General features: G+C 49.7%; 1 protein-coding gene across 1 annotated transcript in view; it reads right to left on the bottom strand.

The window, feature by feature from the left end:
• rapgef6 (Rap guanine nucleotide exchange factor (GEF) 6) overlaps nucleotides 1-22,299 on the bottom strand; it is a gene marked incomplete at both ends in the record, with an annotated part of 44,806 nt that overhangs the window by 2,992 nt on the left and 19,515 nt on the right. The window contains 10 exon segments of the mRNA XM_080549412.1: nucleotides 982-1,189; nucleotides 6,587-6,718; nucleotides 7,500-7,640; nucleotides 8,052-8,228; nucleotides 8,743-8,963; nucleotides 11,279-11,302; nucleotides 13,474-13,597; nucleotides 15,208-15,419; nucleotides 16,647-17,060; nucleotides 20,517-20,757. Of these exon segments, the coding sequence (XP_080405538.1) occupies nucleotides 982-1,189; nucleotides 6,587-6,718; nucleotides 7,500-7,640; nucleotides 8,052-8,228; nucleotides 8,743-8,963; nucleotides 11,279-11,302; nucleotides 13,474-13,597; nucleotides 15,208-15,419; nucleotides 16,647-17,060; nucleotides 20,517-20,757 (1,894 nt within the window).

Genomic DNA, 22,299 nt, shown 5'->3' with positions numbered 1-22,299 from the left:
CAAAATGACAACAAGCCCCCCCCAGCCCTCCACAGGCCACACACGGAAGGACAAAGCTCATCGAAAAACTCTTTCCCTGTTTTTCTTCTCCAACTTAAAAAGTCAATTCTCTCTCACCTTGTGGCCGGCCAGACAAGGTTAACGACAACACAAGTCAATAAGGCCAATAACCCCACTCTCTCTCTCTCTCTCCCCCCCCACCTCCACCCCTCCCCCCCTTCTCAAAACAGCTCCTAATCAGTGGAAGGGACAGACTGCAGTTTCCAGAGGGTTCATCATTGAGCCGAGACGACCGTAAACACTGCTGTTTCAGCACGTCCCTCCCCCCCTGCCCCGTCCCCGTCCCCCCCCAGTCCTATTGTACTTTTCATGGTTGGGTTTGTTTCGAGTTCCATTCTGTGAAAGTGTTTTGTTTTTTTTACTGAGCAAACCTTTAATTTAATACACAAGCCAAAGTCACAGCAGGTCTGAGGGCGGTCGTAAAATAATGACGGAAAAAGTGGAATGATTGTGGTGCAGTGTTATTATTTATTTATATGTATCTTTATGAGAGAGAGGGTCCTAGCCATAGGAGGACAATTAAACCACATTGTTAAGTCTGCAGTAAATGGCTGTCTATTAATATTAAAAACAACAACAACAACAACAACAATGAATGCGGAGGGAGGTAAGAACAGGATACTTATTAAACAGTTGTCTGTTTTATGATCTCTGGGTTGGCTCACTGTGGCAGTTTAACAAGCGCAACACATAATTGGAGCCCAGCTGTGAGGAGGAAATTGGAGGAAGTTTGTTGGAGGAGGTGTGTGTGTGTGTGTGTGTGTGTGGGGGGGGGTGTGTGTGTGTGTGTTACCTGGTGGTAGGCTGGCAGCCATCAGAGTTGGAGTGTGTGTTGCCTGGTGTCTCTTGTGTGTATGCATCTGTGTGTGTGTGTGTGTGTGTGTGTGTGTGTGTGTGTGTGTGTGTGTGTGTGTGTGTTACCTGGTGCTGGGCTGGTCAGAGTTGGAGTGTGTGTTGCCTGGCGTGTCGGCGTGCGTCTTGGTGGGCCCGCGGTGCTGCTCGTCTGCGGTGGCGGTGAGCATGGAGTCCACGGAGCAGTTACTGACCATGCTGGAGCGGGACGAGATCTCACTGTGGCTGGAGTCTGACTGGGTGTCTGCAGCCTTCCCTACTGGCATCAGAGCATAGCCTGGGGGGGGGGGGGGGGAGGGAGAGGTGGAGGGAGGGAGGTTTGATGGGAGAGAGAGAGGGAGGGAGGGAGAGGGAGAGAGAGAGAGAGGGAGGGAGAGAGAGAGGGAGAGAGAAAGAGGTGGAGGTAGGGAGATTTGGTGGGAGAGAGAGAGGGAGGGAGAGGGAGAGAGAGAGAAAGAGGTGGAGGGTAGAGAGAGAGAGGGAGGGAGAGAGAGAGAGGGAGAGAAAGAGGTGGAGGTAGGGAGGTTTAGTGGGAGAGAGAGAGGGAGGGAGGGAGGGAGAGAGGGAGAGAGAAAGAGGTGGAGGTAGGGAGGTTTAGTGGGAGAGAGAGAGGGAGGGAGGGAGAGAGAGAGGGAGAGAGAAAGAGGTGGAGGTAGGGAGGTTTGGTGGGAGAGAGAGAGGGAGGGAGGGAGAGGTGGAGGTAAGGAGGGAGGGAGGGAGGGTGAGAGAGAGAAATAGGTGGAGGGAGCGATGGAGAGAGAGAGAGAGAGAGAAAGAGGTAGAGGTAGGGAGGGTTGGAGGGAGAGAGTGAGAGAGAAAGAGAGGGAGGAAGGGAGAGAGGGTCAGACACCACTACTAACACAGTGTTTTAAACAAGGACATTCAGAGCAGCACACAGTGTTCTACACCCACCAACGGCACTGAGACAGACCAGAAGCCTCACTGACATTCATCTACACCAGGGGTCCCCAAACTTTTTTCTGTGAGGGCCACATCATTTTTCCTTTCTGTGATGGGGGGCCTGGGTCGGTCTCTAACATAAAATAATATGGAACGGAGTGGAACGGTGTGAAATGGAGGCGGTTGAGCAAAGCAATTGCGCGCAGGAGAGCACTGGTGGATGCAAACAAAGTCTAAACAGTTGAATTTGGATGGAATTTATACCTATAGTGATATGTCAATGAAATATAATCAGTTTTACAGTCTGATACATGAGGGAGGACCCTCATCATACACGGGGGAACCCATGAAGCAGGGCTGTCTGGGGGTCCTTAAACGAGCATCAAACACTTAATTTCTTGCATTCTGGTGAATTTAGATGCACCAATTTGTGCCCTTTCTGCATCAATTTATGGTGGAAATGTCATTATTTATGTAAAGGAAAACACAATATTCAGGCACCAGATGACCATTCAAAATGTAATGTAATATAATGCAATATAAGGCTCTCAGGCATTCTGTACTTTCAAATATGTATTCTCCTTGAGCAGTCAACATCAACTATAAATCAACACGAAAGCTAACTTATTTGCGAAACAGCGCCCCCGCCATCACGTCGGCGCAGTTAGAAATTACAGAAATCCACCGAGTGCAGCGCTTGTAGAAAATACGACCGTCAGAGTTTTGTCGAGAGCTGGAGGCGGCAAGAAATATGACGGAGGCAGCCGCCTCATAATTCTCTATGCAGGAAAAACCCTGCTTGACACAGATCATGAACATATCGGTAAAATTATTTCGTTTTCACTTGTGCACTGTTGGTTAAAAACCCTGCATTCTGAATCAACTTTTCTCTTTACCAAACGTTTGGCCATTTTTCATCTCTCTGAATGTTCGTTCTAGCTCGCGTGCACCTACTATAGATCCGTGCTCGTTCACTATGGAACGTTACGTTGAATGTACCGCATTCTGTGGGCGGGTGAAACTAACTAATAATGTTATTAATGAAAATAGTTTATAACTAAGGGACAAGTGTACTTTTCAAAATATGTTTCTGGCATTGTTGAGAGTGTGTGGGGGCAGTGGCGCCGGCAGCCGGAATCCTGTACGCACTGTGCGTAAACATTTTTTTAAAGGATTTTTTTTTAATGTAATAAACGTGCTTAATAATTATATGTATTTTGTGTTGTGTTGAACTGGGTATATTTGCAACAGTGTTGCGGAAAATGAAGATTTCTGCCGAATGCTGCTAACACTGGAACCACGTTATGAAACACCAGTATCAGGTGTCAGAAAGGCGCTTGACGACACACAGCGCCTTTCTGAAAAGTTAAAAGGCAGCTGCGCTTTTCTCTCGCTTTTTAAAAAGCGGCAGTTTTTTCCCCTTTTCCCATAGGGTTGTATGTAAAAAGGCGCTGAAGGCCACGCTTTTTTCGTAAAAAATAAGTCAAGTGTGAAGGCCGATTTAGACTTCTGCGTAAAATCAACGCCGTAGCCTTGCGTAGTCCCGCGTGGGCCCGCCTTGCCTACGGCGTAGGTTGACGTGCACATCTCCAAAAATTTAAGAACGCGTCAGTTTCTACGCAACCGTAAGCTCTGTGATTGGTCCGCTTGGTAGCACATGATTCCGACTCTCTCGTAGACCAAAATGCGGAAGCCATGACAGAAATGTAATTTACCTTTTCTGTAATTACTCATTAATAAAGATTTGAAAAATTATGATAACCATCGTATTCTCTTAGTTTAATGTCATTTCAATGAAACATAGAACTTTTATTTACAACAAGCATAACAACAAAAAGATCGCTATTATGCTGCTTTGTGTACACCGTTCCAACGGAGCCATAGCTGCTGTGCATAGTGCTGTGCATTCCTTATAGCGCGATTCACATTTACGAGATGTACAATCCTGTTTATTTAGAAATAAATGATTAGTTACAGGGAGCCCCATGGCTGTTCGTTGGGTTTAAATTATATTTATGATAGACATATTTAATGTAAAGTTATCTATAAGAACTGTGATTGGTCCGCTTGGTAGCGTCACATTCCGACTCTCTCGTAAATGCGGAAGTCATGACAGAAATGTCATTTACCTTTTCTGTAATTACTTATTAATAAAGATTTGAAAATGTATGATAACCATCTTATTATCTTAGTTTACTGTCATTTCAATGCATTATAGACATTTTCTTTACATCGTAAAAATACGTTTTTTGATCGCCATTATGCCGCTATGGGTACACCGACCAACGCGACGCGGTCCGCGGACCAACGTAGAACTATAAACTTGGAGAGCTCTCGCGTAGGCTAAATTCGACGCAGGAGTATAAATCAGGCTTGACTGTGAACACCCCCTAATAAAGTATTTCACGTTGCGTTCAGCCAATCACTCAACCCGTTCGTTTGTTGTTTGCCGACGGCGCTGGGAATGTCAGTGGGAAGGTGCGCATCAGAGTACAGTACTGGCGACAGTGTGAGGGGAATGATTCTCCACAAGATATGTAAACATCACCGAACTGCAGCTCTGGCAGCGACTTCGCTGTTTTTAGTGATTGAAATACTGCGGCGGGTGCTCTATATGGATCGCAAGTGTCCAAAATGTGTAGTTTGTTCACATATCTTAGTTTTTCTTCTTTTGAGAGGTGATCTAAATAATCGTTGCTTGAAACAGGTGGGAAAATGTGGGAGTGTCTGTCGATACCTCTGTTGGCCACCATGTAGCTTGCTACATCCCTATATTGTAGGCTAGTCTGCGCTATTTCTGCAAAGTTTTTTACGTTTCTGTGCGTACTATGAAATCGAATCCTGCCGGCGCCACTGTGTGGGGGCGACGTTGTTCAAAGGGGCGGTCCAAGTGTGTAGTTTGGGGACCCCTGATCTACACTGTCGATCAACTGACATCGTTTCTTTATTTCAATATTTCATATTCAATCCTGTAGGAAAGGTGAACAACAGGGGGCTTGAACTCATAACATCCCATAATTGTCCGTGTTGGGGTTCTGTTATGTTTACCAAAATGGCAAAAACAGCAACTGTAACTCATATAACAAATATATAACCCATATCACAGTACCAGTCAAAAGTTTGGACACATTCTCCCATTCAATTGACTGTTGAAAGTGTGTCCAAACGTTTGACTGGTACTGTCTGTCATGAAAACACCATCGGGTACAAATACATGTCCTTATGCAGCATACATCAGTCTACAGTTATCCATGTCCATGTTTACATTCTCTCAGCATCAGTTGCTGTAGCGGAACTGTACGGTAGCAGCTACTACTGTCATTACGGTAGTCCTCAGATCCTTAACGACTTGAGATCAAATTGCAGATTTCAAAAATCACACTGCATAATGTCGGCAGATTGACTCGACTTAATGTGGACTGAAACATGTCAAACACGTATATGATAGTACTGTACATTATGATTCACAGGCAGACACATTCACTAACAAACCTTTCATAGAACCAACTGAACTGAAAATTATGAGCTAACAAGTGCAAATGAAAAAGGATATCTATATCCATCACACAGCCATGGCAACTGAAATGAAAATGGGTTTTCACAAAAATAAAGTTGTTCAGTCCCTAGAAGCTTGTCTCAGTCTGTCTGTCTGATGTCTGTCGTAAATGGTAAATGGACTGACTTATATAGCGCCTTATTCCAAAGCGCTTTACAATGCTCTCTCATTCACCCATTCACACACACATTCACACACCAATGGCGGCGAGCTGCCATGCAAGGCGCCGGCCTGCTCATTGGGAGCAATTTTGGGGTTCAGTGTCTTGCCCAAGGACACTTCGACATGTGACCAGCCGGGGCTCGAACCGCCGATCTGCCAACCTTGCCATCATTAGACGGAGGCTCTACCTCCTGCGCCACAGCCGCCCCCCCCTGTCGTCTAGTTTAACTAAACTCCAGTGACCATCCATCTACAGACTGTCTCTGTCTGCCTGTCTCTGTCTGTCTGTCTGTCAGAGGGTCTTCCTCCTCTTGTGTCTGTCTCTACAGAGCCATCGGAAGGGTCTGGTTCTGAGGCTGGGACTGCCTGAGCTGCTGCCTGCCTCCTCCTGCTGCTCCCCCTGTCCAGGCCTCTCGTCCTGGGGTAAGAGGGGCTCCGTCTCCCCCTCCCCAAGAACCCTCACCCCCACCAGCCTCTCCCTGGACTGGCTCCTGTCCCTGAACAGCCTGAAGGGGGACAGGGAACGCAGCCTCCTCCGTAGGGGGGACTCTGGGGGTCTGGGCCTGGAGGGGGTGCTCAGCTCTGGGGTCCCTGGCCCTGGTTCTCTCCCTGTCTGGGGAGGGCTCCCTGGCCTGGCCCCAGGTCTGTGAGCTCCCTGGGGCCCTGCGTGTTTCAGAGGGCTCTTCCCTGGGCCTGTCCCTATGGGTGGAGGAGGGGTCCCTGGCCTGGGCCATGGGGCACGGGGGGGGTCTCCTTGGGGCCCTGAGCGGTACGGAGGACTGGTCCCTGTCTCTGGCCCTGTCTGGGGAGGGGTCCCCGGCCCCGTCCCTGGTCCAAAGCCTCTTTGGGGCCTTGGGTAACGCAGAGGCCCTGGGTCTCTCTGCAGCAGCCCTGGAGGGCTCCCTACTCCTGGGCCTGGCCCTGGCCCTGCTCCTGTCTCCACCTCCATGTCCCTGTGTCTGTCTCTGTCTCTGTCTCTGTCCCTGTCCTCCTCCTCCCCGATGGCGGTCATGGCGGTGGTCATCTGCCGGATCCTGCGGTGGAGGAGAGCCCCACCTATGCCGTAGCTGCGGCCGGCCACGCCCGCCTTGACGCCGGCCTCGCTGGTCAACGACGAGGAGGACCCCGATAGGTTCATATGGCTGGAGGAGGAGGAGTTATGGGACTTGTGGGCCGCCACGCCGCCCCCTGTTAAGCCAATCCGAAGGACAGGAGAGACAGAGAGAGAGACAGAGAGAGAGAGAGAGAGAGAGAGAGAGAGAAAGAGAACACAGTGTGATTGGTTGAGACAAGACAGTGGCTAAAAAAAACTAAGAATAAATAAATAAATTTCATAGTTTCCCTGTTGCATAAAGCTCACCTATGACTGACTAGAGTGAGACTGACTTAGATAGCCTGTCACGCAATGCATTGTAGGTAAAATAAGACACTTGACAGAAGAAAAAAAACATGGCGGCCGAAACAGCTACACCTAGCGGCGGAAGATATGAGAGATCAACTCCCTTTTCTTCTGCGGAAAACGTACGTATATATATTGGAGGAATATAATGTGGAGAAAAGTATACCGCTTAGCAGTTTTAACTGGTGAAGTAGTTTACCGCGCTGGAGTTACAGTGTTAGCTAGCTACTAGCCCCATAACTGACGCCTAGCTTGAACTATGGGGCTAGCTAGCTACTTGACAAACAAAACCAAACTGCTCCATAAACCATGGGGGCGTGTCAGCTACGAGTAACGTTAATCGTAGCTAAATCATACGCGATAAATGCGTTTGTGTGCAGGAGGCTAGTCAGTCGCTTGGCATTAAAACACTTTTCCAACTGACACTTAAGGCTAACTCGTTCCCATAGCAACACAGCTCTTTTAAGTCAAGCTTAGCCAGGGGGGGAAGGCAGCTAAGGGGGGGGGGGGGGGGGTGTATGGGGTAGGTGGGGGGGTGTAGGTGTGTTCAGGGGGGGGGGGGGGTGTGACCTTTGCGGGGGGAGCCCTGGGGGGAGACGGTGGGGCTGGAGTGGCGGGAGGAGAGGGTGTCGTCAGCCGGGGGTCTCCGCCCGCTCCAGTCCTCCGCTGAGCTAGGGGGCTTCTTCACCACGACAGGAGAGGAGTTGGAGTCTGGGAGGGGGGAGGAGGGGAGAGAGGAGGAGGGGGGAGAGGAGGAGGAGGAGGAGACAGAGAGAGTTGAGAGTGGGGGTATAAAGAGCTGTATCACACCGTTGTCTTTCTCTAACTGAGAGTGCGTTCTTAAATTTCGCCGGACCGCCGGACCGCACCCTCTGCAGTCTCCTCACACACGGTACCGGATCTAGCAAATGTTGAAACGGCTACGTTTCAGAAACCCACTGTTATCATTTGGCGAAGTCACTAGCGAAAGTCACTAGCGAAAGTCACTAGCGACGACAACAACCTAAAAAACAACGACAACGACAATGTTTTAAGTGAGAAAGGAACCCATGTAGAGGAGGGTAATAAAAGGGGGCTTGGGTAATGAAAGGGGGTGTGGTTATAAAAGGGGGCGTGTCTCACTGTGCAGGGCGGCGATGTCCTTGGCCGTGCTCTTCTTCCGGAGCGGGTAGAGGGGCACCTGGACCTGCAGGACCTGGGACACGCGGTTCTGGGCCTTGCCCGACGGCAGCGCCGAGCGCAGCGACACGGGGGACATGTCCGACTTGGTGGACCGCCGCTCGCTCAGGTTCTTCGACACTGTGTAACCGTGGGAACGGGGGACATGGTAAGTCTCGTGTCAGTCGCAGGGGTATACAGGGTTAGACAGGGTTAGACAGGGGTATACAGGGTTAGACAGGGGTATACAGGGGTATACAGGGGTAAAGAAGGCAAGGGCTACACCACTTCTCTCTTTTGAACTGCAATGTATGTCAAGGCCAGTAGGTGGCAGTGTAGGACAAGTTAAATACTTCTAACTGGAAAAAGTTCATGTTGCTCATGTTATAGTTATATTGTGTTAACACAGTTGTCTGTGCTGCTACTGTGCTATATTGTGTTCTAGTGTGTTCTAAGGTGTTCTACAGTGTTCTACAGTGTTCTACAGTGTTCTAGTGTATTCTAGTGGGTTCTATTTGGCTACTTTTGTGTTCTATAGTGTTCTGTTGTGTTTTCAAATAGGCGAGTGCGACTTCCAGTGTCCCAGTGCATTATGAAAACAACAACAACAACAACAACAACTTTCCGTGTCCCCCCCAGTAGCGCTGCGACTCACGTGTGCTGTAGGCCGGCTCACACTGCAGCGACATGAGCTGGTGCTTCTCCTCGTCCACCTCCACCTGCAGGTTGGACAGGTACTGCTTCACCTTGCGCGCCATCTGGGCGTCCTCGTACAGCTTCTTGGCGTTGAGCAGCGAGCTGCGCCGCACGCGCTTCTTGTGGGCCCCGCCCTGCACGTCCAGCATGTTGGAGTTGGTGCTGCCCTGACTCAGAGACCTGGGAGGGAGGGAGGAAGGGGGGGAGGAGGAGGAGGTAGGAGGAGGAGAAGGTGGAGGAGGAGGGAGGGAGGGAGGGAGGGGGGAGGGAGGAGAAGGGGGGGAGGGAGGAGGGAGGGAGAGAGATGTAGAGAGAGAGGAAGAGAGAGAGAGAGAGAGGGAGAGAGAGAGAGAGAGGGAGAGGTGTAGAAGGCAGGAACGGATGGAAGACGGGAGGGAAGATGAAGAGTGGTGGTCAGGGGAGGAGGGAGGGAGGGGAGGAGGGGAAGGGTGAGGTAAAAAAGGAGTGAGGAACGGAAGAACGGACGGAGTCAGGGAAGGGAAAGGAGAAAGGAGGAGGAGGAGGAGTAGAAGGAGGATACAAAAAACGGTGAGGGAAGGATGGAGAGAGGGATGAGAGGAAGGAGGGAAAGAAGAGAGAGAGGGAATATAACAGGTCAGTTCTCCGGGACGTGACGGAAGGCATGGACACACAGTCAGTCAATCAGGCAGGCGGGCAGGGAGGGAGGGAGGGAGGGAGGGAGGGAGGGACCTAGTCAACAAACACATGCTGCACTGAGGTTATGGTTATGCTCCTGTCCATGCAGTCACTCCCCGTAGCGAACGCCAGGGCCTCACCACACACCTCTACCTCAGCGGCGCGTGTGCACGGCATTTTCGGCGCCCGCATAAAGATAGATTAAGACTGGTCAAAGTCTTAGACTAGTCTTATATTCTCAGGTTAGACCAGTCTAATTAAGACTGCCTGTTGCATAAAAATTAAGACTGACTTGTTTTGAGGTTAGAAAGTTAGCCACCTTCCCCCCTGGCTAAGCTTGATTTAAGAGCTGTGTTGCTATGGGAACGAGTCAGGGCTAGCAGCTAGCTAACACTGTAACTGTGTCTCAGTGGTTATTGTTGTACCGTATTTATGTTTGCTTGACTGTGTCTCAGTGTGTATCGTTGTATTGGTTTGTTTACTGGCTGTCTTAGTGTCCATGTTGTATCGCTGTGTTGATTGGTCGTGTCTCAGTGGTTATTGTTGTGTTTGCTTGGCTGTGTCCCAGTGCGTTTTGTTGTATTGTATTGTCTTGTGTTGCCTGTCTGCTTTTTGTGCTTACTGTTGTATTCCATTATTGATGTCTGCTTTTGTTGTATTGTTTGTGTTACATGCATGTGTTTAATGCTTTTTGTGCTTTGTTTTTAACATGTTTTATCTTTCAGCCCCCTCCCCTTTCCCCTTATTACAGGCCGGCATTGTAAATAAGAATGTTGTTCTTAATTGTCTCGCCTGGTAAAATAAAGGTAAAATAAATAAATAAATAAACAAAGTGAGATCTAAATGTAAGACTGGGTCTATCTTTATGCAACGGGCCCCAGGTTAGAGCACAGCCTCATGTCTCTCGAGCCGCGCGTCTCTCCGCCCCGTGGCTGCTCTGACCTGTTAACACGGCTGCAGAAACAACGCGCACGCGCGCCGCTGAGATAAAAGGTGTCCGGTGTGGCCGGGGCGTAGCGCACACACACAGTCCACAGCCTGTCGTCATGGCAACAGGACGGGTCACCAGAGAGAGGCGCTTTTTCACTTTAGAGGCAGGGCCGCTAAACCAGGGGGGGCTGGCGGAGGTAGACATCGGAGGGGACGGGCGGATCGTGAAAGCATGGAGTGAGGAGTGGTATGTCTTATCCCGGTCCGTGTGTTTACAACGAGCCCCCCCCCTGTCCTCCCATTTCTACCACCACCAGCCTCTCCCTGAACCAGACATATTTCTATAACGTCTTTTCCGACTGTCTGTCCTACTGCTGTCTGTCTGTCTGTCTGTCTGTCTGTCTGTGCGTTGGGGTCCTTCAGTAGCAGGTTATAACAGGTTATATAACAGGTTATAACAGGTTATAACACGACCATGCAACAGGGATGCCTCTGCCTTACGATGCGGCGCCATGCTAAAACAAACAAGGTCAACAAAAACAACAACAACAACAACGACGACGACGAGAACCGCCGACATTCTGCTTGATGACGTCCAAAAAAGGGATCGAAAATGGGATAGAAGTATACATTCGATATGGGGGATATTGCCAGGATGCACATAGAGTACGCAGGTACGTACGCTGACAAACACACAAGGCAAAAACAGACAGTTTGAGGATGGTGGAAGGGTGAACTTCAGGATAGTGGGTTGCGGCTCACACTGCAAATGAAAGGGTTAATGATGAGGATGTATACATGCGGAGTGTGTTTGATGCTCGGGGGGGGGGGGGGCTCAGACACAGGATGCGCGGTGACTGAATGGAGGGGGGGGGGGGGGGACCCTACCGGAAGGGGACAGGACTTACCCAAGACTCTTCCACCTCTTCTTCCTGCAAGCGAGAGCCATGAACAATCGAAGCGTGGTTTAAAGACACGGTCAAGGCCAAGACGAACAACACGGTCAATACGAACACACACGGTCAATAGGAACACGGTCAGGGGGAAGGAGACATGCGGAGGTGGAAGGAGTGACCACAGACAGGGGGAGGTGACAGAAGATGAGACACGTACATACATGACATCTCCCCATATCAAACGCAAAGAGTGAGAGTGTGTGTGTGTGTGTGTGTGTGTGTGTGTGTGTGTGCTGGTGTGATTATGCTGACTGGACCAGAGATATTAAACTTGTGATCCATATCTGCTTGAAGAGGAAACCTGTTCTTAAAGGGACCGTTTAAACCCGTTCTTAAAAGGGGGACCAGGGCTTGACATTGAACTTTTTCAGGTACTTGACCTTTGGACAAGTGAACTTATATTTTACTTGTCCAAGAGCTCTAGTTTCTTGTCCAAATATTACGACGCGCGTGTGTGTGTCTGTCTACTAACACACTACAAGCCAGTAATACATTACATTACAATTCCAACAATTACTGTGGATCTACTGTACGTGCACGCCAAAGAACGTTCGATTTCAAAGTTTAAAGTAAAGGGGTCATGCCAGCATTAATGTTTTGATTCAAAGGCATGATTTGCCAGATTCTCTCGGCATGACAACATACCCCGCACTCCCCTACTCAGCGGACATAGAATGTTTGACACAGCAGCATACATTGACAAGGCAGCATACATTGACAAGGCAGCATACATTGACAAGGCAGCATACATTGACATGGCAGCATACATTGACAAGGCAGCATACATTGACAAGGCAGCATACATTGACAAGGCAGCAGACATTGACAAGGCAGCATACATTGACAAGGCAGCATACATTGACAAGGCAGCAGCATACATTGACAAGGCAGCAGCATACATTGACAAGGCAGCATACATTGACAAGGCAGCATACATTGACAAGGCAGCATACATTGACAAGGCAGCAGACATTGACAAGGCAGCTACATTGACAAGGCAGCATACATTGACAAGGCAGCAGACATTGACAAGGCAGCTACATTGACAAGGCAGCATACATTGACAAGGCAACTACATTGACAAGGCAGCATACATTGACAAGGCAGCTTCATTGACAAGGCAGCAGACATTGACAAGGCAGCAGACATTGACAAGGCAGCATACATTGACAAGGCAGCATACATTGACATGGCAGCAGACATTGACAAGGCAGCATACATTGACAAGGCAGCATACATTGACAAGGCAGCATACATTGACAAGGCAGCAGACATTGACAAGGCAGCAGACATTGACAAGGCAGCATACATTGACAAGGCAGCATACATTGACAAGGCAGCATACATTGACAAGGCAGCATACATTGACAAGGCAGCATACATTGACATAGCTCGTTAATACATGTATTACTTTTCCGATTACTTTTCATTATTTTTTAACAGATATTAATACATATTGAATGATTTATTTTACTCTTTGTTTTGACTTGTCCATCGGACAACTGCAGGAAGAAGTCCACTTGTCCGAACATAAAATGTACTAGCGGAGAATGTCGAGCCCTGGGGACAAATTAAACCCCTTCTTAAAGGGACAGTTTAAACCTGTTCTTAAAGGGACAGTTTAAAGTGGGAGTGGGTCAGTTCTGCTGTGAGTGTGTGTGTGTGTGTGTGTGGGGGGGGGGGGGTGGAGCAGGGTGCTGCAGTGTGCAGGTCCGTCCTGTAGGGGGCAGTCATGCACTGTGTGTGTGTGTGTGTGTGTGTGTGTGTGTGTGTCACAACCGTTGATGGAGCACAGCAGAGTGGGGTGGGCCGTCCGTCTAAACCCCAGACAATCCAGGAAATCAGACGCATTAAAGATTCATTCCCGGTTCCCAGATATCAGCAGAACCGGCAGACCGGAGCGCGACCCTACGACCCTGGGAGGGGAGGCAGGAGGAGGGAGATCGGAGGCCGGGGGAGGCCGGAGGTGGGAGGTCGGAGGCCGGGCTCGCGCCGTGATACACAGAACCCCTACATCCCTCTTTCCGTTCCGCGCATTTCCGATCCCTCTCTCCACCAGCCTCCCTCCGCAGTAAGGGGTTGGTTGGGGTTAGGAGCAGAGGCTGAGGACAGGGGGTCAGGGGGGTGAGGGGAGGGAGGGGACCCACCTCTGTCTGAACATCAGCGCGGGGTCCATGTTGGCGGAGGTCATGCGGACCACGTGGCGGATCTCCTTGGCGATCATCCGGAGCTTCTCGAAGTTCACCAGCCCGTCTATGTGGGAGTCGTTCCCTGGGAGGAGGGAGGGAGCGCACACACACACACACACACACACACACACACACACACACACACACACACACACATTTTAAATGCTTTATGTCCACATACTGTAAATGTACAATATCTAAAGGACATAAATATCAGTACATTTTGACATTATGGAAACAGTCAGTTACAATAGTGCTGAGCCAACAACCAGTTATGCCTACATATAGGATGTTATTAACACCAAATGATTACAGTGGATTGACAGATACAGTATCAATACTGTAAAACAAACAGTATCCAGCTCATGGGCACAAGAAGCACCGCCTTCTCCATATTGAGTGGCTACCAATGAAAAGCAGATACTGAGCAATACTTTGCTAACTCCTAGATAGACCAGCCATTTGAAGGCCTCTGACAACACGCTTATGAACATGGCCCAGGCTGCCAAATATGAAAACTAAAATGCCCTGTCTGGACTTTCTATATGTGCGTCATACAGAAACCTCTAAGTGTGACTAGTATAGGAGGTGAAAGCATAAAGGCAACCCAGGGGTGGGGGGGTGGAGATAGCAGAAGGGGGCGAAGCTCTGTGTGTGTGTGTGTGTGTGTGTGTGTGCACACGCGCGTGTGGGTGTGTATGTAGGTGTCTGCTAACTGACCTGTGTGTACGTGTGTACGTGTGTGCTAACTGACCTGAGTGTGTGTGTGTGTGTGTACGTGTGTGCTAACTGACCTGTGTGTGTGTGTGTGTGTGTGCTAACTGACCTGTGTGTGTGTGTGTGTGTGTGTGTGTGTGTGCGTGTGTGTGTGTGTGTGTGTGCGTGTGTGTGTGTGTGTGTGTGTGTGTGTGTGTGTGTTAGCAGAAGTAAAACCCCCTGAGCTGTTCCAGCTGAAGGGAAGTGGGAAAGGCCAAACAACAACAGGTCAACAACCTCCCAGCGCTGCCTAATATGGTCCTTCCTGTCAACATCAGCATGCTGCCTAATATGGTCCTTCCTGTCAACATCAGCATGCTGCCTAATTATGGTCCTTCCTGTCAACATCAGCATGCTGCCTAGTTATGGTCCTTCCTGTCAACATCAGCATGCTGCCTAATAGGGTCCCCTTAGAACACCAAGACTGACAGCTCGAGTTAGACATGATGCAACGTGGGTACTGGGTAGATAGACAGACCGAGAGAGAGAGAGAGAGAGAGAGAGAGAGAGAGAGAGAGAGAGAGAGAGAGAGAGAGAGAGAGAGAGAGAGAGAGAGAGAGAGAGAGAGAGAGTGAGAGAAGGAAACAGAGAGAGAATGAGAGCTAGAAGAAAACACAGAAATAGAGAACCAGAGACAGAACGAGAGAGACAGAACAAGAGAGAGGGAGACAGAACGAGAGAGAGAGAGAGAGAGAGAGAGAGAGAGAGAGAGAACGAGAGAGACAGAACAAGAGAGAGGGAGACAGAACGAGAGAGAGAGACAGAACGAGAGAGACAGAACAAGAGAGAGGGAGACAGAACGAGAGAGAGAGACAGAACGAGAGAGACAGAACAAGAGAGAGGGAGACAGAACGAGAGAGAGAGACAGAACGAGAGAGACAGAACAAGAGAGAGGGAGACAGAACGAGAGAGAGAGAGAGAGAGAGGGCGTGTTACCTTCGTGTAGGAAGGTGAGGTCCTTCTTGACGACGGGGAACAGGGGGATGATGGGAGGCTGCATGCTCTGGCTGCTGAGCAGGTTGCGGTACTTGGCCATGTTCCTGCTGGGGTCGAACATGTCCTGCAGGTCCCTGAACAGCTTCTCATACTTACTGGGCAGCTTCTCCCACGAGCTCCTCAGACGGGCGATGGGAGCCAGGTTCAGACCACTGAGGAGGAGAGGAGAGGGTTAGAGAGAGAGAGACACACACACACACACACTCTAAGAGACACAAACACTAAAAGACACACACACACTAAGAGACACACACACACACACACACACACACACACACACACACACACACACACATGAAGAGACAAACGTGCGTGCAGACGCACACACGCACACACGCACACACGCACACACACACACACACACACACACACACACACACACACACACACTTCAGGGACTGAAGGAGAAACTGAACAGAGATGGAGTTTCCTATTAGCGTCCTCGACGCTTCACAGAGATAAGATCATCTTCTATGAACCGCCTACAATAGAATCTGGTCTACCTGAGTGCTTCATTCAAACTCTCTCTACAGTTCATTAACAAGCGGCAGTATGTCTGCGGCGGGGGGGGCTGCAGGGGAGGTAGAAATCGGAGGACGGGCTCATTGTAAAAGCACGGCACGGGGATGAGGAACGTTATCAAACGTCGGCATTACAAACGAGTGCTCTCCTTCTCTCCCAGCCTCACAATGAGCCGTCCTCCGATGTCTGCCTCCCCCAGCCTCTCCCTGGGCTGGGTTGACGGGGCGCCGCTTAGGCTCCGAGGTCTAAAGGAGAGAAAGCTGAAGAGGAATAAAGTGCAGAGTCATTTTCTCTGTTAACTCGTTTCCTGACTCTGGCAGTGTGGACTGGTGCTTCATTAGAGACACACGCACACACACACGCACGTACACACACACACACACCCCTCCCTGCCGTAGGTAGCAGTGCCCAGCCAGACCACAGAGGACTGGGCTGCTCGACAGTAAGAACAAAGAGAGACTGAGACGAGTGTCAGGGGAGACGTCTTGTGGAGGGATGAGGAGCAGAGAGGTGATGCAACCAGCTGGCAGAACCAGAACACGGGGAGGGTGGGGGGGGTGTCCGCTGGGGATGTGTGTGGAGAGAGAGAGAAAGAGGGAGGGAGAAAGAAAGAGAGGGGGGGAGAGAGAGAGAGGGGAGGAGGGAGAGAGAGAGGGGGGGGAGAGAAAGAGAAGGAGAGGGAGAGAGAGAGACAGAGAGAGAGAGAGAGAGAGAGTGAGAGAGAGAGAGAGACAGAGAGAGGGGGGGAGGGAGAGAAAGAGAAGGAGAGGGAGAGAGAGAGAGAGAGAGACAGAGCGCACGCACACCCACACCCCTACATGCACACACACACACATACAGTACACCCCCGGCCTCACCTGATGATGGCGAACATGGAGTTGAAGTTCTTGCACTCGCGGCAGTGCAGCGCCACCTTGATAAAGTGCTTGACCGTCTTCATCCTCTTCACGGCGTTGGGCTCCTTCAGGATCTCCGTGGCGACCCAGAACGTCTCCTGGTTGATCACCTCCTCGAAGCGCTTCAGGCGAGACACGCACACGCTGCCGTCGGCGCACACCCTCGTCGACGAGCAGCTCCCCAGGCGGAACAGGTCGTCCACGTACTCGGTGGACTCGATGTTGCGGAAGAGCTCGAAGTCGCGCATGGACAGCTGCGCCGCCACCTCCACCGTGCTCAGCTGCAGCAGGGAGATCTGGCTCTCCCTCAGCAGGTCCTGGGCGTCCTCGTCAGAGCACAGGGTCTCCGTCTCCATGTTGTTCTTCAGGTAGTACCTACGGGGGGAACGGGGGTGTGTTATATACCACGTGTGTTTGCGTACGCTGGACAGAAATATAAACGCAGCATTTGTCGGAGCGAAAGACAACTGCACATTTTTAGAGTGGCCAGGGTCTCCCACACCGTCTGAAACATCAAATTCAAGCACCTTTCAAGGACTTTCAAGACACGATTCTCTCAAATTCAAGGACCCGACACGGCATAGATTGAGACAGATCTACATGAGAATTGATACAATAGGAACTATCCGCTCACAGACAACAAATAAAAAGAGAGGCTTGAATGTGTGAACACCAGATGGTCTCTTGCCTTCTCTACCACAGCACAGCAAAACAATATATTGTGAAATATGTGTAAAGTGAAGCAATACAGAGACTTATTTACTAGTTGACGAGCTAAGTAAAACATTTTTGAATATATATTCTTATTTTTTTTAGAGAGAGAGAGAGAGAGAGAGGGGAATTCAAGCACTTTCAATGACCCATGTCTATTTTCAAAAACTTCTAAGACCTTGATTTTTTTGTTCTCAAATTCACAAACTTTCAAGGCTTTCAAGGACCCGTGGGAGCCCTGGTTTATATACGACGTGTGTTTGTGTAGGCTGAACAGAAATATAAACGCAACACTTGCAACTGCACATTTTAGACTGGCCTTTTATTGCGACCGGCCAAATGGCGAAAACATACATAAACATACTTTAAATGAATGTGCAATAACACTATGTGCAATATGACAACCCTAGGGTACATAAGGTTCAGAGAATAGGAAATGTAAGAATAGGTATAGCATAGCATAGAGTACAGCACAGTGTTTTATTTGTATAGTATAGTGGATAGTGTACATAGCCTTTATTTATGTAAACCAGCTCTTTTCCCTTCTTTTTTTTTCTTCATTTTTTTCTTTCTTTTTTTCTAGCACCAGGGGAGCCCCCCCTCCCAAATGTCGTTGTTTGGTACCTGTACTATATCAATGACAATAAAGACCATTCATTCATCCATGTTGTGTGAACCTCATTCCGGCGCCCATGTTAACACCAGAACAGCCGTGCCTATTGTACCTACTATAAGAGCCGCCTCTTATAGTATAGACCATAGTCTTTACAATGGAAAGCTGCTATTTACACACAACGACCACTAGTTGACCGTCTTGTAAATTAGCCTGCCTCCTAGATAGCGAAATAGCTTTAAACTAGCTGATCCTGGTGTGATTTAGAAAATGTAAGGATACTGGGTGGTAGATCGCACATATCTAGGAAATGTCATGAAAGGAGGGTCCTGAAATGTGATCGAGTATAAAGATTTTTTAAGATTTTTTTTTCTTTTTTTACTCGCAGGGTCAAATGACCCCAACCATAGCTGTTCTAGTGTTAACAGGTTAGAGTACGCATACAAGCAGCTTGAGAGGCAGGTCTCACGCACCTATCACACTGGCTGCACCTATCACACTGGCTGCTGCGGCACGCGAGCTGGAGAATAGGAGCCTATTTCTTTTCCACGTTTCGCCGTTCTGAGAATGATCTTACCAGCAACCTAGACTACAGTTTCAATGTCTACATCTCTAAATATGGCTGTTTCTGTTTATTAACTCAACACTTCCGCTATCTGTTTCAAAGCAGAAACCCCACGTAGGCTATAATTATATTATGTAATAAGAACATCGGGTGAAGGGCAGTGTTTTTCTGGTGATCTCTCTCTCTCTCTCTCTCTCTGTTCTGTAGTAATGACTTACGGTATATACAAAGTATATACTGTAGATACACACACACACACACACACACACACACACACACACACACACACACACACCCGCGAGTCTGTGAAAATGTCTATGAGTGAAGATAACTAGATTATATGTTATCATACTGCCAAAACGCGACACAATGATGGACTACCTCCATGGCCTGTGGCGGTGTTTAAGTCAGTGGATCTAGAAGCACCAGCGACCCAATATCAGTCCTACGCTATCATCAGTTAATAAACATCTTACTCAGTACCTTCCTACACTTGTAAAAGTACCGGCTCAATACACAGGGCTATTAAAAAAATCGTTACCCCCCCCGCCACCTCCAGCATTAAATACTGATTTGCTTATCTTGGCCATATTTCTTCTCTTAATGTCTAAATCCTCCTCATCTAAAACTCCAGACCACCAACTTAAGATGTGTCTCTGCTCCTGTGTCTGTGTGTGTGTCTGTGTGTGTCTGCTCCTGTGTGTGTGTCTGTGTGTGTGTCTGTGTGTGTGTGTCTGTGTGTGTGTCTGTCTGTGTGTGTGTGTGTGTGTGTCTGTGTGTGTGTGTGTGTATCTGCTCCTGTGTGTGTGTCTGTGTGTGTCTGTCTGTGTGTGTGTGTGTGTCTGTGTGTGTGTCTCTCTGTGTGTGTGTCTGTGTGTGTGTGTATCTGCTCCTGTGTGTGTGTCTGTGTGTGTGTGTGTGTTAGACAGAGATATTTCTCTGTCTGATAGGCTGTTTCTGGGAGCGTGTCCAACAGCAGCCTTGGTCCTGGTGTTCCTGACGGAGGCGTGATGTGTCACACACCTCCAGTACCCCGGCTCTGCCTCCACAGCAGCACTCAGACATCTACACCAGCCAGGGGTACTTACAAGACCTGGGCTCTGCCAAACACTTCAGGGAGGGAGGGATGGGAGGGTGAATACGTAATGGACAGGGTGGAGTGATCACAGAGTGAGGAAGGGAGAGAGGGAGAGAGAGAGAGAGGGAGAGGAAGAGAGGGAGAGAGAGAGAGGGAGAGAGAGGGAGAGAGGGGGAGAGAGGGGGAGAGAGAGAGAGAGAGGGAGAGAGAGGAAGAGAGAGAGAGAGAGGGAGAGAGAGGAAGAGAGAGAGAGAGAGAGAAAGAGGGAGAGAAAAAGAGGGAGAGAAAAAGAGGGAGAGAGCCTGGGGCCATGTGGAGGTGGAGGTCTGTAGGGCACTGGGCTGCTAGCCTGCAGGGGAATTTCTCCCCTAATCTCCCCTCCCCTGGAGGGAGGAATGGAGGGATGGAGGGAGGGAGGGAGGAGGGAGGGAGGAATGGAGGGAGGGAGGGAGAGAACAGCATCCAGCAGCACGCAGCCTCCCAGGATGAAATATTCATGCTAACCTAGTTGGGATGAGAATGATGCAGGACCGGGGGAGGAGGGACATGGGTGTGTGTGTGTGTGTGTGTGTGTGTCCTAGCCCGATCCTCTCAGCCCGACACACAGGGGTGGGGGATAGAGTGAGACAGAGTGAGATAGATAGATAGAGAGAGATAGAGTGAGATAGAGAGCCCAACCCAGCCCAACCCAGCCCAACCCAGCCCACCCCACCCCACCCCAACCCACCCCAACCCAGTCCAGCCCAGTCCAGCCCAGTCCAGCCCAGTCCAGCCCACCACACCCCAACCCAACCCAACCCAGCCCAACCCAACCCAACCCAACCCAACCCAACCCAGCCCCCTGAGGGTCCGGTGGTCTCTCACCTGCCGTTGAGCTGGATGCGGTCGGCCAGCTTGGACAGCTGGTCGGGCAGCCGCCTCTGCTTGATGACGCCCTCGGGGCTGACGGACACCTCGCACAGGGAGTAGCTCTCTGGCGCCGCCACCAGGCCGAACTCGTTCACCACGTGGGAGACCACGTCTTTGGCCGTGGTGTCTTTACTGATGATGATGTAACAGCTCTGCTGGTCCGCCTTGAACACGCGGATCACCTGGTCTGGGATGTCTGCAGGGCGGGGGGGGGGGGAGGACGGACGCATGTTCACCATCAAAACAACAAAATCAAATAAAAAGGATTTCTAAGTAAACGGTTGCCGGTGGCAACCTCTCACGGAAGGTTGGACTGAGGATGATTGTGATGTAGGGTTGAATCATTTACTTTAGACACACGTAGCTGCTCGATAACTGAAAATGGAAACGCTAACGTTCTTGTCTTGTCGTGTGTGTGTGACTTTCTTTTTCACTCAGTTTCAGGGGGTTTTGCCCTGAAACTGAACTCTAGTCTAAATACATGAAGGTGGAAAGTGAAATAAGGAAGCACAGTCACACATCTGAGACACACACACGCACACGCACACACACACACACTCACGTATACACACACACACACACACACACACACACACACACAATGACTCATGAAGCCTGGAGGGAAGGCTCCCAGTTAGGGATGTTGGTGAAGAGACTGGATAAAGACATCACATCAGCAGATGTGTGTGTGTCTGTGTGTGTGTGTGTGTGTGTCTGCCTATGTGTCTCTGCCTGTGTATCTGTGCATGTATGTGTATGCGCCTTTAAGCCTCATTAAGTGTGATTTGTGACGGGGTGGAGAGCAGGCGTTACAGCCCTGAGTGTTTAATCAGACGCACCTCCCTGTCTGACAGGTCTAATGGAGGCCTAACTGGAGCAGAACCACTATAGGACAGGTTGTTTATTGTGTTGTGTGATGTGTGACAGATAATGATGCTGAGGGGGTGTGCATACGCTGCACCTGCTACTGCATGTGTTTCTCATTCAACCTCCCCTATCACTATGCACTGTTTAACTGTGACTCCCCTATCACTATGAACTGTTTAACTGTGACTCCCCTATCACTATGAACTGTTTAACTGTGACTCCCCTGTCACTATGAACTGTTTAACTGTGACTCCCCTATCACTATGAACTGTTTAACTGTGACTCCCCTATCACTATGAACTGTTTAACTGTGACTCCCCTATCACTAGTGCATTTTTCAGCTCCGGGCTCTGAATCTGGCAGGGGGGGGAGGGGGTGGTGCCTGGGGGTGGGGTGAATCTGGCGGGGTGGGGGGGGTTTGGTGCCTCTGTAGTTTTTGCACACGCAGCGTTTACGAATCCTCCACTGCCCGTCCAACACCCGAACGAACACGCACGGCACGCGCGCTCTCACACACACACACACACACACACACACACACACACACACACACACACACACACCTCCCCCTCTCTAATTTGCTGCCAAGCCTGTTTCCCGCTCACTCTGTCACGGCACAGGCAGATATAATTCACACCTAAAACAGCAGTGTGTGTGTGTGTGTCTGTGTCTGTATGTGTGTGTGAGACAGAGAGAGATTGTGAGCACCGACAAGGCATGGTCCCTTAAAATAAACATTCCCAGATCAGCCATGATCATTAAGAATACAACTCAAGGGCAGAGGTCATGACATAATGACACACACACACACACACACACAGCGTTTTCTCACACACACACATACCCCCATCACACACACACACACACACAC

Source organism: Nansenia antarctica (genome assembly GCF_963989245.1).
Source record: "Nansenia antarctica genome assembly, chromosome: 20".
Lineage (NCBI taxonomy): Eukaryota > Metazoa > Chordata > Actinopteri > Argentiniformes > Microstomatidae > Nansenia > Nansenia antarctica.
This window is presented reverse-complemented; position numbering and strand designations above follow the sequence as displayed.